The sequence below is a fragment of the Beta vulgaris genome, chromosome 9 (genome assembly GCF_026745355.1).
Source record: "Beta vulgaris subsp. vulgaris cultivar EL10 chromosome 9, EL10.2, whole genome shotgun sequence".
Classification (NCBI taxonomy): Eukaryota; Viridiplantae; Streptophyta; class Magnoliopsida; order Caryophyllales; family Amaranthaceae; genus Beta; species Beta vulgaris.
Genome location: NC_079210.1, coordinates 50,288,967 through 50,307,715, shown reverse-complemented (window position 1 = coordinate 50,307,715; position 18,749 = coordinate 50,288,967). Strand labels below are relative to the sequence as shown.

General features: G+C 35.0%; 2 protein-coding genes across 2 annotated transcripts; both read right to left on the bottom strand.

Annotated features, from left to right (window-relative positions):
• Positions 1-278: 278 nt before the first annotated feature.
• Positions 279-11,283, bottom strand: LOC104904529 (uncharacterized). The gene is made up of 11 exons (XM_010692798.4): positions 10,715-11,283; positions 9,909-9,977; positions 8,378-8,470; positions 8,157-8,275; positions 7,734-7,929; positions 5,817-5,992; positions 5,601-5,730; positions 4,102-4,262; positions 2,456-2,547; positions 1,918-2,014; positions 279-702 (listed from the first exon to the last, which is right to left on the bottom strand). The coding sequence occupies exons 1-11, from the start codon at positions 11,042-11,044 to the stop codon at positions 657-659; spliced, it is 1,509 nt and encodes a 502-aa protein (XP_010691100.1). The 5' UTR covers positions 11,045-11,283; the 3' UTR covers positions 279-656.
• Positions 11,284-14,121: 2,838 nt separating this feature from the next.
• On the bottom strand, positions 14,122-17,035 carry LOC104904528 (hypothetical protein). Its single transcript, XM_010692797.4, has 5 exons — positions 16,489-17,035; positions 15,691-15,823; positions 15,380-15,606; positions 14,527-14,700; positions 14,122-14,425 (listed from the first exon to the last, which is right to left on the bottom strand). Exons 1-5 carry the CDS (start codon positions 16,684-16,686, stop codon positions 14,339-14,341), a joined length of 819 nt encoding a protein of 272 aa, XP_010691099.1. The 5' UTR covers positions 16,687-17,035; the 3' UTR covers positions 14,122-14,338.
• Positions 17,036-18,749: the final 1,714 nt, after the last annotated feature.

The window sequence follows — 18,749 nt, the reverse complement described above, 5'->3', positions numbered from 1 at the left end:
GTACTAGTGCCACTTTTTGTTGTTGGGTTTGATTGCATAGTAAACAGCTGGGATTTACCATACATATGTTAATTTTGGAACCTAACAACAAAATACGGTGGATTATTTTTTTCATTTCCAAAATCTTGTAGAATCTAGAAATCTAAAAGATTAAAAACTCACAACAATGACAAACTACTTCCAGTGTTTTATTGTCGATTGTCGAAATTAATGACTAATATATGTATGATTAATTTACATCTCATATCATACAAATTCTCGAAACTCTAAAACAAGGATTGAAAACTGAAAATGATACTGAAACATGCCCCAATCTACTCTCATAGGAGATAACAGATATTTCTGCAAGTAGATTTTTCGACATTCAATTTAAGCAAAGCAGCGGATACCAAGCGGATGTAACTCTCCATTTCATCAATCAATGTACTTCCCTGTTAAAAAAAGGTCTACCAATCTACATTTGCGCATTACATTATAGTAGGTAAAAAAAGGCACCTTAGGTTACAAACTGCGCAAAAGAATCAAAGAATTGCCCAAATTGCAGCCAATCTCTTTGGTCAAGCAACCAAGATATGCTTACTTTCTCAGCTGCTTTCTTAGAGGCATTTCAAAATGCATGCTCACAAGACAATGTGAATCAGAGGTCGCGATCACAACTACAGGTTATCTCTCAGCCATTTCAGAGCACCATTTGCCACAGACCTGCCACAACAATTCATCAACTTAGATGTGTGAATGATGCATAAATCATCACATGTAACCCTGTCAGAATATACCGATTACCCAACTTTATGCATATTGTGAGAATTTTTCGTTCTATTGAAATTCTAGAACAAATAAAGCAGGAGTGCTTATCATAAACCATCCTACACAATCAATTTCATAAGACCTTAACAAAGAGATGCTTTCATGTTGCAAGAGTTCATCTCGTCTACTAATTTCAGGTGTTCAATGTTCCCTGGTCTATAAATATAATGAAACATCAAAAGGGAAATAATCTGGAGTAAACAAGTAAAAAACATATCTGACCAGAACTACAATTCATATTCAGATAAATTAGACAGACAAGCAATGGCACAAACATCTTCTTCAGCATTTGGTTAGCCCATCTGAATTAGTCATTTGTCCACGTGCTTCTTGTAGCTTATACTAATGTTTTGTGCTTAGGCTTGTTTTAGTTTAATTGAGTTGCTTCCTCCAAGTTTTTCATCCTCAAATAGATAGCAATTGGATTTTTAAGCAATATGATGGAAGTTCTGTAAATTCACTTGCATGCTATGAAATGTCAGCAAAAAAACACACACAAAGGATATGTGAGAATTCTTTCAGTGTAAAAATCTTGGGAGTATTGCTAATAATCCATATTTAGGGAGAAGGGCACTTTAGGTAGTAAACTTTAAATAAATTTGTTCGTATCTTACTATCTTAGAGAATAAGTTAGGTAGTTTGTTAGGGGAAAACTCTATATATAGAGCAAATTTGAGAGAAAAAGGCATGTTGAATATTGACAAGCTTTTCATTAGGAGAGAATCAAGCCTCAAAAGCTTGTTACTATCTTTATATTTTCTGCAAGTTCCATTATATTAATACAAATCCATGTTTAGTCCTTAATCATCATCTCAATCCTGAATTAGATATGTCAATCTGCAGCAGGTATTAAATGGATAATTGTCATGGGCGAACAGTAATTATCATAAAACTCCAATACACAAAGAGGAAAAAAATCCTTTATTGTCATGAGATAAAATTGAAAGGAATACATTTCTTACTAGTTATGGAGTTACAAACTTACAATGCATTCATTAAATCATCTTCCAGTTGTACGACAAACATCACATCATGATAATTGTTGGCAAGTATGCAGATGATGAAAGCTCACTGATAAAAGATGAGGTCGCAAGGCACAAGTAAACTTACCCAGCAAAATCTTTTACTTTCTTCCATGGATCGCTCTCGTCTCCTGATTCCTCGCTTTCCTCAGTATCAGTACTTGCCTGAGTCTCCTTCGCTTCAACTTAACAAATGGATCATATAATTACTTCTCAAATTAACAAACGGGCAGGAAAAAGGAAAATGTACCAGAGTTCCTTCAAGTATGCAAAGCTATTTGCACTTATAACTATCAATGTCAATGTAAATCAATATGCTTGGTAAAACAAGATTTTCCAATTTCAACAAAGTTGAGTGACTAACTGCAAATTTACAGTTACAAATTACAATGAGCTATATCATAATACTGTATCTTACTACTTTTTTGTTGTATGGTACTGAGTTGGTCAATTGCCTTTCAAATCAAGAGACTAATAGAAACCTCTTCTTTATAGTTGTAGGGTTAAGGGCGTAAGGCCAATAAAGCCTCACTATAATAAGACGTACAATTAATAATATTCTAGGGACTGTTAAACAAGATACGAAGGCCACTCTGCAACTCATATATACGAGAGAAAATCCTCACCTGCTGCTCGGGGTTGAGGACGAGGACGTGTACGGTTAGCTTTTGTGGTACTAAGAACAGCAAGTTCTCCAAGCAATTCACGTTCTTGAACACTGAATATATAATGCATATTAATAAGAACCTCAAAATCAAAGATTTTAACAATAACAAAGCAGCAAAGTGTTAGAGCTCTTCTTCCACCAAACTGAGAGTTCAATACATTTACAATTCCTTTTAGGATCATATGACCAGGGGTTCAGGGTAACATGAGGATTGTTCGCCCAAGCAAATTGAAAAGACTTTACTTTTATCAATGTCGTCAAGTATTTTGAAACACACTTTTAAGACTATAGTTTGAAAAATATTATTTTAATACTCTTGGACACTGAATATATAATGCATATCAATAAGAACCTCAAAATCAAAGATTTTAACAATAACAAAGCAACAAAGTGTTAGAGCCGTTCTTCCACCAAACCGAGAGTTCAAAACATTTACAATTTTCCTTTTAGGATCACATGACCCCCGTTCAGAGTAACATGAGGATTGTTCGCCCAAGCAAATTGAAAAGACTCTACTTTTATCAATGATGTCAAGTGTTTTGGAACACACTTTTATGACTATAGTTTGAAAATTATTTTTTAATACTCTACTATTTTATTAAATTTTATAGATATAAGAGGTTTGAAACATATATAGCAACTACAATATAAGAGTGAACTCATATTGTTTATGGATTTAACTCTGTCCATTATTATCAATTTATCACGGATGGTACGGTAACTAACATCCTATGAACGATGGCCCAGCAAAATTGAAACACGCATCACGGAACGGCAAGTTGAGAATCCAATACAGAATGCCCTTTACATAACGAAACGACATTATTTAGCTTTGTGATGACCATGACCAACAATACTTTGGAGTAGAGGCAAATAATTTTGATTTTCCTGATCGGTGAGACAATAAGTTCAGGAAAAGTGCAAGAGTTCGTTTAATTCCCCTTTTCTGAGAGGAGCTCGCTTGTCAGAATTCCTGTCTGATTCCTTAATTTAACCTCTCAGAGCCTCTTAGTTTAAGCAATAATCCCGCTGTGCAACACTGCAACTGTAACAGCTATATTTCCTAAGTAGGCCCAGATTTTAGCTTCTGGCTTCCATATACAGTCAAGGCTTGAATAATTTTGCTTCAACAGTAAAAGAATTCTAACTATAGGCTCTCTTGAAAAGGGACATAGGGACTGGGGAGGCCTTACTAAGACTTGAAGTAGAAGGATCGTAATAAAGATGATATATGATCAATCAGGTAGTTATGTCGTGTGGTCAAAAGGTCACTAATGATGCTCTTAAGTGTCATCTATATATTTGAACATGACCAGGGGGTTAGTGAGGAATACTTTGTTCACTTCTGGTCCTAGTTTACTATCTTACAGAACATTTTTTTACTCCAGTAAATGATTTAGTATAAACAAACTACAAAAAATTTACATGATGCCATTTGAACTTCAACATGTTCAGGGGTTATACTGACATCTCAATAGCTAGCCTAGAAGTTCTCAAGAAAAGGACAACTTATAAAAGCTAGATAGTGTAGCACAAAGGAAACTGACAACCATCACATACCAAATAGAAAGACAGCAAGGCAAATAACAGACATTTTTTCCTCACCTGATGCGCTTTGGTATAGTAACTTTTACAGTAAATAAGTGATCGCCTCGTATGGAGGGTCTGTTCAATTTTGGTGCACCCTTCTTTGCAAGAACAAGGACGTCTCCTGGTTGAGTACCTGGTGGAACCTCCAAATCAATGGTCCCTTCGACAGTCTTAACCTACAAACAAAAAGAAAAGGCAAAGTTCAGTTAAAATGTAGATCTTAGTGCATGACATCTGAGATATGCGGATACATCCAGTAGAATCAATTACCGCAAGAAAAAATATTAATTCGACTTTTTATAATTGCATCATTTGAGTTGGGAACAAATATTAGAAAAAATGGAGTAAATATAAAAAAATACCCATGTGATTACAAACAAAAGAGAGATAAAAAGTTGGATAACAAATTGCAAATATAAAATGTGTATAAGGGTAAATTAGGTACTTGGTGTGTGAACACATCACAAAGCATAAGGACATACTATAAAAGGAAATGGTGCAATTAATATGCAAAGTCCAAATATGGCAAATGGTGCAACTAAAAAAAAACGGGGGAACTAGAAGCTAGAAACCTGTAATTCGAATAGAAAAAAGACTAGAGAAAATACTCAAAAGTCAAAACAACCTTTACAGAGTATATATAATATAACCCCCTTACCCAGCATCCCTACACTAGAAAACCTCATAGGCTAATCCTTCAACATAGCAATGAAAATCATAACTCGTAAGTTTTCATGCAGAAGCGGTTCATTGATTCACTTTAGATCTAAATCACTGGATCAGTGAGAGCAGAGGTTGCAGTGATTTCAGGAATGGACAAGGTATCAAGAAATGGAGGCGGAAGCACAACAGTGTGCACTTCACTTCAAAATCATTGCGCAAAGTGACGTTTGAACAGTACACTTAATTTGTATATGCAGCGATCGCTGGCATGGCCACAGAGACTAACTCCCATCACTAACACACAAGTCTAGAACCGAAAATAGTGATAATATTTGGCAGTGTAAGAATACAGCTGCACCATTAAAGATTCTAGAAGCTAGCCCTTGGTTTTAGATGCATCTGTAATCTATGACCTATCTCAGTGGGACGTGAAATGCTACAGCCCCACCAACCAAGTCGAAGAAAAATTTACGAAAGAAAATTAGACATGAAGATGAACTTGAAAAACCAGGCAGGATCAATAGGACGGAATATTTACATTGAAAGATTTAATGCTTCCTTTTTTTCAAGTCACTTAATAGAGAACTCATATTCAGCAACACCCAGTAATATTAAAAATGATGCTTCAGCTATGCATAATCATGGAGAGTCAGCATGTTTAAGTTAAAATTTGACCTAGAAATAGGGTAATGGATCAAAATGAAATAGTCATAGCGCATGCCCCTATAAGGATAACAATTGCAAATCCTTGTTTACATCACAGCATAAACACACAAAACTACTTATGCATCAAGTTAGTGTGTGACTTGTTCAACACGGTTCTACCTAGGAAGACAGAAATGTAACTTTACCTTCACAACAGTTCCCAGTATGGCATCTACATAGCTGATAGAAATTGCTGAATTAAGATTTATACCATCTCTTTGAATATCTGGTATCTCTTCAACATCAAGGTAAACATAAAGGTCACCTGGGGGACCCCTGCAATTCCAGAAAGGCTCTGTCAGCAAATAGAAATTGGAAAAGGCCAGACCAAAAGTTAACAGTACAAAGTACATTTGACACACCCCTTTGGTGCAGCATCACCCTCTCCAGTAACCCGGAGAATACTACCCTTGCTGACCCCAGGAGGAACTTTGACTTTGATATCCTTTTTTACGCGAACTCGTCCCTCACCAGCACATTTGCGACAATATTCAGCAATAACTTCACCATTGCCGCCACAAGTTGGACATACAGATACCTAATAAAACCAAAGATAATGCATAATTCCCATTTCAAATAAGTTGAAAATTTCAAGATTATGAGAAGTATATATTCAAAGAAAACTAGTGAATTCACATAGAGATTGATGATTGCCAACAAAATAATGACAACAAGATAGAACTTCGATAGGTAAATTGTTGAACAAAAGTATACAGAGACAGCATATTAGAATTTAGAAGTGCGTCGAAAGAAAGATTATTGACCATAGGATTCAACAAATCTCATATTAATTTGGCCAGATGCACACATCTCACATTACTAGCAGTTGTACATATAATAAAAGTAAAAATTGATAGGTAAGATAAATGCTGCCTATTATGAAATGTAACGAATTAACAATTGCTGCATCAACAAATTTATTCACATTATTTTTATCTGTATCATCATCGCTGGTCATTGTTTTACTACATGTCCCCATAGTAGAAGATGAATCTACTATTTGATACAGAGAGAACAGCAATAGATTTTTGAAATCAGCTCGGACTCGGAACTTCCCCACATGTTTGATAGATGCCATAATTCATCAATGTCACTCAGTTTTGAGGACAAGGATGTTTGTATGGGTCAAGATCCAAAAGCATGATACATGGATTGTAAAATTTGAGACACAAGGACTCAGCTAGGATAGATGTGTGCCAAGAAATTCCTTTTATAAAAAACTTTATATATGATATAACATACATATACAATGTACATGCATCTTTCAAAGTGATGTAAAATGACGCATCAGAAAGTTCTTAGAATATCATAATGTTCAAAGAGACGAAAAGGAAAACGAAGCATGATATAGGTTGGAGGAGAGAGGATAGCAAAAGTCTAGTAACATAAGTAGTTATTTGCTTCATACCTTCACTGCCCTCTTCTCCTGACCCTACCACCTCCGTTTCTTTATCTAGTATTCTAGTGAGTAGTGACTACTCAACACCACTGTTTCTGCCAAGGTGGTAATCAATACAGAGAAATCAAGAACTCACTGTGCAGCTGAAGCCATGACAGATATAACTGATTTCAGGAATGTCTATTTAAAGGCCAGAGATTCTGACTCCAAGTGATTACGAATATGAGGCTGAATACTTTCATAAGACGTAAAGATAGTGTAGATTTTTTCATGGCCAAAGAAAAACATATCCCTTTAATAAGCGTTGGGCACATTTTGCATGGTCATATATTCAGATCAAATAGACAAAGGGTACCCTCCCCCACTGGAATCCATAAGTGGAACTTGAAGCCATCAAAAATCCTCCAGATTCTTCCCTTCCACATGCATGATCATAATGCTAAGGCAAACAACTACCACACCAACAATTCAATAATCCTGGAACTTTCTATTTTAAGCAACCAAGATATCTTCAACGTTGTCAAGTTGAACCCAACAAACAGCATATAAACCTAAACTCAAATGCCATAAGTGAGCACGAAAGCAAAAAGAAATACAAGGTGTACTGGGAAAAAACACAATGAAGAAGTAACTCAAATGTACTATGCAACTAACATATTGATACATTATCCTTCTTTGTTAATACGAGGTCCATTTGACAAGGAAGATTTAAGCAACTTCAGCATTTCGTGGAGTTTCTGATAGTAAGTTGAAAAGGGAACAAATTTTTTAGCCAAAAACTAAAGCTGAAAGGAGACTTACAATAATTGTAATTTTGGTGTATTATGAACTTAATTTAATCAAAGAAACTCGATCAAGTAATTAGACAGAATCTTCTAACCTGTGAGAATAAACCAAAAGGTGTCTGCTCAGTTCGCATCACTTGACCCCTCCCTCCACAAGTCGAGCATATTCTCATCTTAGAGCCAGCTTTTGCTCCACTCCCAGCACAAGCATCGCATGTTTCTAGATGTGATAACTCGAACTCTTTCTCTACCCCAAATATAGCCTCAGAAAATCCTAAAGTCATGTCGTAGCTGAAACACTTTAAAATTCATGAGTCAACTTCATTATTATATATAATATCCAGTGACGGAAGGAAAGTATATACACCAGATAAAAGCTAGGAAATTCACCAAATGGACAAGCTTTAACATTCAAAGCCCAGATAAAAAACCAAGCTAAGCCAGAAAAAAGGCCGTAAATTTTAAATAACAGAATATAACAATTCTACAATAAATTTGAAATATGGAACTAGACTCACCGTATATCTTCACCTTTTGTAACAGTAGCACGACGCCGTGTTCCGAATGCAGCATCTGCCCCAGGGAATCCACCCATACTTGCTCCAAAGAAAGTCTCAAACAGATCAAATGGATTGGTCTATTCAGAAGTAGAGGGGGTTGGGATAGACAACATGAATTAGATGTTAGTGGTAGTGCAAAAAGGGAGATACAAAAAGAGTAAATTACAAGCTTCCAATACCGTATAAGCACCAGCTCCTCCTCCAACTGCACTTTTCAGTCCATCTTCACCATACTGATCATACAGAGCCCTCTTTTTGTCATCTGATAACACCTGACAGTATAGTACTTCAGCGTTCAAAAGGTAATATAAAAGGTCTGGAAGTTCCACATATCATAAGAGGACAACATAGCACACAGCTAGACATGATCTTTTTGTACAGGGAAATTACTTCTAATTTTAAACACTGGAATACCAAGAATTCCACAGGTTAGCTAGATCTTCTTGGACAAGCATAACACACGATACAGGTTTAGGAACCTTAGGGTGACAAGTGACTACAGTCACATAATAAGATAGGTAGTGTTCACAATAACTAACCCCAAAATATTACTTTCTTTTTAGTTAATTATCACATATTCTTAATAAAATTTTGGGTACTTTCAGACTAGCACTTCATATCTTATATTGCTAGTTTGCAGCCCAATTAGATATTATTATTCACTGAGAAAAAAATAATTAAATCCCTAAAGTAGAGGGTAGGTTGTAACTTGTAGGCTACAATTTATGCACACAAGATTCCTCATAATAACTCAGAAAGACAAAAACTATGCTTGAGGAAGTTGGGTCAATGCAGACCATACAGCTTAGTGACTAGAGAACGTCAATTGTCATACTTGCGAAACACTAGAAACCACGTAGATTCATAACCAATAACAGGTGTCCAAACAATTTCAAAATGGTCTCATCATTAGGTTGAAACTGCCTCTTTTGACACAAGATATGAACCGAAATGAAGATCCCACGGGACTTCATAAAAGCAACAAACTTTAATTACTCCACACATCGTCCATTATTAGATAGATATAACAGAGAGAAGCAACTAAAACAGAAATCTCTTTGAAGTCAAGGCAATATTAAGCAGGATCCCTCCTAGATACCAAAATATCATAATTCTCAATCAACCTGAAAATTCTATGACTCACACAATATTCCTTGATATTGTCTACTAGCAACAGATTTCAATACAATACTAGGCTACTAGAAAAGTTATTTTGAAAGTGAAAACTCTAATTAGTACAAAAGTCAAAGTGTTGCAACCATTTAAAACGGAGGGGGTATATGCAAGACATCATAAACCCAGATTTAGAAGCAATTGAAAAACATAAAGGAATTGAGGAACTATATGATCAGTCTTCAGTTGTTCTTTGCATAACAATGACCCAATGTTGCTTCTTTCTTACATCCAATAACATGCATTACTTTGACAATTATGAATGTTGAATTAAAACAAACATATTCCAGCAGCCACAATGCGTTCTAATCTAACTATCTAACCTAGAAATTTTGAAATCATATGTCCTATGACCTATAACATGTGCCAGACTCATTTACTTTCCAGGCAATGATGGCATTAGGTGACAATCCACAAAGCAAATGAGCGATATAACTAGTACAAAATAGGTAAAACCATACAGAAATAATACTTCAATTCACATTTTGAGTATTAATGACATGCAATAATTAACAACTAGCCTTACTTTTGACATACCTCATAAGCAGTACTAATCTCCTTGAACTTATCTGTTGCCCCAGGTTCCTTGTTGACATCAGGATGATACTTAAATACAAACAGAAAAACCTCAGATTAAGAGCGAACAAATGATAGCAAAAAGAGAACACATAAATATATATATAGAACAAATCTCCCCCAACAAGACTAAATATTAGAAAGAGCATGGCAACTTCCAATCTGTTCCATTGATGTCATGATTCCGAACATTAATCAAATGCTTCACCATTAGCCTTCCACAGCTACTATTGCTAACCAAATCATTCATATATATTACGCCACATTTTTTCAATAACCACCCAAGAAAACACACAAATGAATGATCAGTCAAGTATCTGGAGTACTAAACATAGGAACTCAGAATGCCACAAGTTAGGAAACTACAATTCAAGGTAACTAAGCTTATCTTGAGGACTATATCACCCCGCACGTCTCCACTGTCAGCAATGAACATTGAATTCAAGCACACAAAGACATGAACAAAACAATCATGCCTAGTAAACTCCATAATCCTTGGCTTTAACTTCTAGGTATTGCTACAAGAAAACACTCATCCTTGAAATTAAGCATCCATCCGAAACGCGATCAATAAATCAAATACTCCTTTATGCCATTCATTAAGGCAACAATCATAATCATATAACTCAAATTGAAGAATTCAGAACTCGAACATGCAGGAAGCATATACTCATAACCTTACACAAATTCACCAAAAATAACAACTTACAGAAACATTAACATTAACAAAATAGAAAAATCAACGAAATAATGTAAGAGAAAACTACCTGACGAGCTAATTTTCGATAAGCAGCTTTAATATCTTTAACAGAAGCAGACCTAGAAACTCCTAATGTTGCATAATAATCCGACGAAGCAGCTTTCACTATAAACCTCGAATTCAATCGGTTTTTCTTACTATATTGAGCATTTCTCCGATACGCCGGTAAATTAAGAGTAACAAAATTGCAATTGGACCGAAAACTGAGGTTGCTGCTGCTGCAAATGCTGGCGCCGCCATTGATGAACGACGAGCAGCTTATACAAGGCGATAGTGAGCGGTCGGAAGTAGTGATAGTTAGAGAAGATGAGAGGAGAGAGAAAGGTGTGGTCGCCATTTTTATCTCTTCTGTTCTTTTATTTAGGTGCACTTTTTTTTTAGAGTATTTTGTGGGTGTGTGTGTGTTTTTGTTTTAATTAGAGGAGAATAGTAAAATCAATTATGTGTTGGTTGGTTTGTTCATGTGTTCGCAATTTTGGTGGAAATAGAATGATTTTGTGTTCCTCTGTTTATGGATGGAACATGGAGATGGAGTTCGGGAAGCACCCGGGCAATGAAATTGTGGTGTGTGCGTGTGGGAAATTGAGCCGCTAATTTAATCGCTTTCATATTCAGAAAAAACTCCCTATTTTATTGGGTGATAATCAATCTATCTGGTTTACTTATTATGAAATTTTACGAGTCGCATTACATAGCTAATTTTATTTATATGTATTTCTTCCCTTCCTTTTTTCTAGAGCTGATCATTTTGGCCTAGCCCGATTTTTTTTTGGATTTGGACAAGCTAAAACGACTTTTTTGTCTATTTTTTAGCCCTATCCGGTTTTGGCTCAAAAAGCCTGCTAATGTTGGCCCGAAATAGTGGGTTTTGGGCACAAAAATTCAGCCCGAATTTAGACCCGGCCCGTTTAATGGGCAAATTTTTTTAACCGAGCCCCGACCTGGCTCATGACCACCTCTACTTTTTCCCTTTTTTCACCCATCATCTCGTGAGACATATCTATTTTTTTTCTAAAATTCTCTAGATTCTTGGAAGGAATCAAAGAGAAACTAATTTCGAAACTCAAAAAACATTAGGATTTTTTTCTCTTGAAAATTGTATTCAACAAACATAACCTAAGGGATCGTCCGAAATTACAGTCATTTTTCAATTTTTGGTTTCATAAATATAAATGTCATGTGTAGGAGTGTAGTACTTTTCAAATTAGTCATATTTATATTAAACATTTTAATTTTGAAAACTGACAACTTTTTCTAGTCTCCATATTTTTGTTTTTGATTTTCATATAAACTGAAAATTGAAAACAAAAAGCAATAATGAACAAGACCTAAGTTGTTAAGAATGGATTGATAAAGCCATACATTTTTCATCTATAAGCATAAATTCCTCTTTTCTCTTTAATAATTCAAACAAGAAAAAAAGGTTTCAATATAGTGAGAATAAAGACCACTTATTTAATTAAGGGTTTTCTCTTTTAAGATTTTTTTTCTTTAGTGTTAACTCAAAACCAGAGCAATTAAATGAGTGTTAAACTTATTACTAAATCAATGACAAAAAAAGTTTTATTACTAAATCAATGACAAAAAGTTAGCAAGATCCTATTGGTATAAGCACCATGTATTAAGTTTAAATTTAGGGGTGTACGATGAAGTAAATTTTGCAATAAACAAAAACTAGCATAACAACATTTAGTTGACGTACAAGCAATTGGATTTGGATATATCTGTGAAAAATTCAGGGTAAATGATGAATTATAAAACTTTTTTGTCATTGATTTAGTAATAAGTTTAACACTCATTCAATTGCTCTGGTTTTGAGTTAACACTAAAAAAAAATCTTAAAAGAGAAAATCCTTAATTGGATCTTGCTAACGGATGCCCCGGGAAGCTAGATAAGAAATATATTGTTATACTTAATTACTCATATTTGTACAAAATAATAGAATAATGTATAATTTCAATGCAAAGCATTTAATGTTTTTCAAAAGGAAAGGGGAAAACATTTAATTCAAATGCAAAACATTTAAATGCATTGCATTGGAACTATATATTATTATATTATTTTATATAAATATGAGTAATTAAATAGAACAATATATTTCTTATCTAGCACCCCCGGGGAGTCCGTTAGCTTTTGCCATACCAATATACCTTTGTTCTTATATTAATTAAATGTCATCATAGCAACTAGTTTCTCATATTGAAAGTTAATCGTTACCTATTTGTTGCATTTATATTCTTCCGCTCTAAAATTAACATAACACTTGTTTTTGGCACGGAGATCAGGAAGGAATTAAAAGCTATATATTGTATTAATATTTATGTTAAAATTTGGAGAGAAAGCTGTATATAGTGTAAGTGATCCAATGAGTGAGTATATCTTTTTTCTATTTATAAAAATGTTGCACTAATTAAAAGACCATTTAAAAAAAAGCAAGTATTGCAATCATTTTGGAGCTGAAAGAGTATACAAATACAATATCTCTATTATATAAGCCAAGGGAGGAGGTGTGGTGTCCCTTTTAAAGTGACTAAAATATCCTCTAATAATTTAAAATAAGGTTTTTTTCTCTTTTTATAAAAAATTAAAAAATGAGAATCAATGAAAATTGCCATATGAGTAGGTCTAAAATGGAATATGCAATGACATTAATAACTTGACAAACTACATTGACACAATCAATTAACGAAATTAATTAGAATCTTCAACCAAATAGCACGAGGATATATATGAATTTTGAAAACATTGAATGCATATGATAAATTTTCTAAAAACATACTATTTGGTGAAGAAAATACAATTCTTTTTTCTTTTTGGTGTGGTAACACCCCAATAGCCACCACGATTATCGCCCAAAAAGTCACAATCTAAGCCTTAGCCACCACAATTATCGTTCAAAAAGTTACAATCTAAGCCTTAGACGTAGCCTTAGCCACCGCGATTATCGCCCAAAAAGTCACAATCTAAGCCTTAAACGTACTTTCCTCTCTTTTTTTCCATCTATCCCCTTGCTTGATCTCAATGTCCCAATCTCTTCTTTTCTCCATCCTCAACCACAACAACCCGTGCAAACCTATCTTTCCCAACCACGTTCTCCCTCCCTAGTCACCAAACTCAACAAAAAAAAAAAATCATCCCCCAACCCTCCTTAAATCCCAAACAAATACTTAAAATAGAAATTGAACACTAAACTTTACTAGAAAAGGTGGAAAAACTCCCCAGTTGAGCAACCCTAATTCCTAATACTTTTTATTAGTCATTTATAATTTGTTCTGAAGTTTCAATTAGAAAAAGAAGTAATAACAATGATTTCATGGTACACAAATTAAACATATTTTATATGCACAAGACTTTGATTCACAACTACCAACCTCACCATTCTAGAGTCTAGACATCAATTAACAAAGCAATAGTTGAAGAAACAAAAATTCACGGCACATCAATTTCATAAAAGTAAAACACAGCAACACTTTAAAACTTGATCAGAATTTAGATAAGCCAGGGTAAAGAGTTTCATAAATTACCCTCTAGAAATTTGGCCAAAGGCTTCTACATTTCTAAACAAGGCACAAGTATAGGTAATTTGGTTGACCACTTGACCTATTCCAGATACATATATTACATCTTCAACTAAAATACATCTCGGTTAAAATGTCCAGAAAACGAACTGTTGTGTTGCGCTTGCTTGAGATGCATAGTCAGCGTATAATTAGTCACCTGTAAGCACATGAAACACAACCTTATTAGCAAAAAAAATCGTCGTTGGGAGCATATGGCCTTAATGACATCTGACATATAGAAAAGAGAGATGGTTAGACCTCGAGTCTGCTCAACTGCTCCTGATACTGAGAAAGTAGCTGCTTGAGTTGCTGCACTTCTTGGTTCTTGTCATCATACTCCTTTTGACGCTCATGCTGAATTTGAATACCACGTTTAAGGATACTATTATCATTCAGAAGCGCCTGAATTTGCTGCTTCAACATGATGTTCTCCTACATTAAAGGATAAGCTCGCACATAAGGCCAGAAGACAGTATATTCAAAGTTGAACAAGACAGGATACCGTAAATGACAAGCTCATACATAAGGCTAGAAGACTATCTTCTTCAAAGTCGAGCAAGACATAAGAGTATGTTTGGCCAAGTGAATTTCGAAGGAACGTAAGGGATTCATTTTCCTTGTTGGAACATAACATGGGAGAAGGCTGTGGAAGAAAATTGAAAGTATTTATGTTCATTGCCCTCTTAAAAAACCAAATCCCTCTATTACCTCCAAAGTTGGGAAATTTTAGAGGAAAACACAAGCTGAGTCTTCCCTCCCTTTCCATTCCTTCCCCTTACCTTTCCTTCCACCCCCTACCTTTCCCTCAACAATTGGCCAGTTGCCATCCAAATAAAACACCCACATTATTTTACTTGAATTCCAATCTTTGCTTTACTTCCATTTTACAGCAATGGAAGAGGGCAGGGGGAAGGGATCTACAAATTATACAGCATAACAGAAGCATTTGGCAAAAACTCGTCATCATTCACTCCTGTCAGTACATTATTGGCATTTGACAATATAAGAAAGCTTAAGCAACAGATTTCGTAAAGCCATCAAACAAATCTTGGCAAGCGTTGTAGTAGCCTTAGGCACAAAAGTAGCAGAGTTAAAAGATCAGCTATATTACCTTCTGATAATTCCCTGCAGCTTCAGCACTTGCCTGGTCCCTTATCGATTTCTCCAGAACTTCCAACACCTTAGTAGCACAGTTGCGTGCCTCATCTATGGTACTCGCACCGCCCATCTCACTAACCAACAATTCCACCCACTGAGCACCATCTCTTGGAAGGGTGTTACGGGAAGAAGTATCTTCAATAGGAACTGGAACTGCTTGTTCCTCAGCAGACAAACCACCTACAAAGAGAAGACACGTTATGGATGTTCATTCTTAATATAACTGTCAGTGCCATACAAATAAATTGTTAAAAAGAAGCACACCTTGCTGGGCAGGTGCAGCAAAATGATCCACAGAAACCGAAATTTCCTCCGAAGATCCTAAACATAACTCATGCAGTCTCTTAATTGCTGCATCTATGTCATCACCATATTCTTCTAGGGTTTTCTCTAAAAGCTGATAAAAATATACCGCAAATATTAGAAGATCAAAAACTTAATAAAGGGTAAACAATACACAAACTATATGTAAATAACAAGCTCTCGAGAATACCCTTTAAACCAAAGAACCACAGACAACACATGTATACAGCAATGTAGCATTAAGAACAACAAACGACATAGCTCTCTAGAGAGAATGCAGCATCATCTACATACAATCTCTTAGATTCCATAAGGAGCACCAAAAACTACACCTAAAAACCCAAACTTGCGTATTCTTCTATTCCAAATTACTAACTTCCCCTACAAACTATCACAAATCAAGACCTTCCTATCACATAGCAAAACCACCAATTTCGTCCGAAAAGAATCATCTTGATTGTTCATTCAATACACTTCTAGTGCATACACATATTTGGTGGGATTCGAATCATATTTCATGTGAATATACATTAATTCCAATTAAACAGCTCCAATTTCTTGCTAGCCAATACCACCATTATTCTTCAAATAATACACAACTAAAAAAACATCGAATACCAAAAAGATAAGAAAATTAACAAGATTAAGCAAGTGCTCAAATTGGATATACCTAAGCAATAAAGCAAAAAAATTGCTACAATTACAAGTAAAATTTGCTAATTACATGAATATAATATCGATTGATCGAAAAGCGGATACCTGATGGTCCATACGAGGGAAAGCTTCCCTGAGCTTATCAAGAAGAGAGTTTCTAGAAGGTGGCGGCGAAGGAGGCGAAAACGGCGAAAATCTAACAGGAGAAGAAGAAGAACAACGAAGCCTTTTAGCAACAGGTGAGTTAGAGTTTGCTGGTAATTCTTCAAAGAAAGATCTCTTTCCACACAAAATTGCAGACATCTTAAATTATACTTTCCGATTCTTTTTCGATCTCAGAGAAATCCTCTGAGTCTCAAATTGAACCCAGAATTTGAATCAGAATCAACAATTATATATAAAAACAACGATTACGGATCCGATTCGGAATTCAATCGAGTAAGTTAGGGGAAAATAAATGCGAATGTGAGAAAATTAGGGTTTTGGATTGGGGATTTTCTGAAATTGAGGTTTTTTGAAGAGAGAGAAAGAGAGGAATTTGTGGTTTCGTGTTGGAGAGGAAGGGGAAGAAGACGGTGAATGATGGATATACTTGTCTGGATGAGTTGGGGGTGGGGGGCTTTTTATATGCGTTGTGGCTTGGTGGAGCGGCTAAATGGGCACATGTGATTTCTTTCTTTTTTAGCAAGTTCTTTCGGCCGAAGAGGTTTTGGACTTTACCAAGGGTTAATTAGTAATTTTGATTATAGTATGTTTTAATTCGGGGTTTCAATCGAAGCCTCGAAGTGTTTTTTTAACTGCGACCTATCATTCACAGCACCTCAATCTTAATCATTAGGCCATGACATTCTTGGTAAAGGCTCAAAGTGTTCATTGGTAGTATGGCACGCATATGATATGAGTCATATATATGACTATGAATATCATTATTTATCCACCAAAAAAAATAAAATGAATATCATTATTGAAACATATATTAATAAGTTACATAGTATCATTAGAAGATTGGTGATATTATAGAAAATTTGATAATTTCTTAATGATAAAATAGCAATTGAGTCATTTGTCATCGTTCGAATTTTAATCAAAAATCCAAAGATCGAAGTTATCAGAAAAGGAAAAGATACAAAGCTCAAGTGCTCAGAGGAACTCAAATGAAAATCTGCTTCTGATTACAAGCGGCAATACTCATTATTTATCCACCAAAAAAAAAAAATGAATATCATTATTGAAACATATATCAATTGAAAAGTTACATAGTATCATTAGAAGATTGGTGATATTATATAAAATTTGATAATTTCTTAATGATAAAATAGCAATTGAGTCATTTGTCGTTCGAATTTATTGTATACCACTCTTATTTTGCTTTTTTCTTCTTCCTCAACTTCTTCATCTGTACCTATCACTACTTAACCACTAATGTTGCTACCATCACCGTCCCCAACCCCATCCGCATACCCCCTATCGTTGTCGCTGGAATGCACCCTGTCATTCCGGTCTAGCCCTACAACCACTCTCCCAGCCAAGCCCAAACCTACCCCTTGCTGCTCCTTCTCCCATCCCAACCGGCCTCACATCCCTACATAGTCCATATTATCGCAGCTCTGCCTAGCTTCCCCTCGCTAAAATTATTCCAAATATTTTTTATAATTTTTAAGTAAAGAAAATAGGTTTAAAAGTACACGGGGTGCTTAGTAAACATGGACGGTGAAACCCTAAAATAAGGATATTAGAGAATATACTTTAAAGTGGGGTGATAGGTAAATATCTATACAACAAGAAGTAAGGAGATGTATATGGGAATAACGTAAAAAAATTTGTAGGTAACAAAAGAATGCATACTTAGATTACTTTTCCTGAAAAAATAGCCTTAGGTCAATTAAGGGTTAATGAGTAGACTACTTGGATAAAAATTGTGTCAGGTGCTCTCTTGCTCCTCATTTCCTTATATAGTTTATTCATCAACCTAAAATGTGAATCCTAAACCAAATAGGATTTAGGAACCCAATTGCATTTACTTCACCCATTTGCTTGCTGCTATATAAAGCTATCGGGATTTTATCATTGCCTTTTTCAAAGACCTTATAATTTTTGAAAATTTGTCAACAACTACTTTATAAAAACTCATTTTTACAAGAATTACCTTATTCAAAAAAAAAAAGTTGTGATAAACTCACTTTAAAAGCAAAATTCTTGTAAGAAACTACTTTTGATTGGATTCCAACCACTAACCATATTTTTTCGGTGTTGCTCTTTTCTTATCCCTTTGTTTTTTCACTTAATGTTCATCAGACTACATCATCTTAATACCAACTTCCTGAGGAAACATTTTAGGTGAAATTGGAGGGAAGTGAAATTGAAAA

Excerpts from the sequence above, each read along its gene's own strand:
- LOC104904529 (XM_010692798.4), bottom strand. The coding sequence starts at position 11,044 with ATGGCGACCACACCTTTCTCTCTCCTCTCATCTTCTCTAACTATCACT. Across the intron at positions 7,930-8,156 it reads ACAAAAGGTGAAGATATACG|CTACGACATGACTTTAGGAT; the intron begins GTGAGTCTAGTT and ends AAAGTGTTTCAG. Across the intron at positions 5,993-7,733 it reads CTTTTGGTTTATTCTCACAG|GTATCTGTATGTCCAACTTG; the intron begins GTTAGAAGATTC and ends TGGTTTTATTAG.
- LOC104904528 (XM_010692797.4), bottom strand. The coding sequence starts at position 16,686 with ATGTCTGCAATTTTGTGTGGAAAGAGATCTTTCTTTGAAGAATTACCA. Across the intron at positions 15,824-16,488 it reads TCCCTCGTATGGACCATCAG|CTTTTAGAGAAAACCCTAGA; the intron begins GTATCCGCTTTT and ends TATTTTTATCAG. Across the intron at positions 15,607-15,690 it reads TGCTGCACCTGCCCAGCAAG|GTGGTTTGTCTGCTGAGGAA; the intron begins GTGTGCTTCTTT and ends TTCTCTTTGTAG.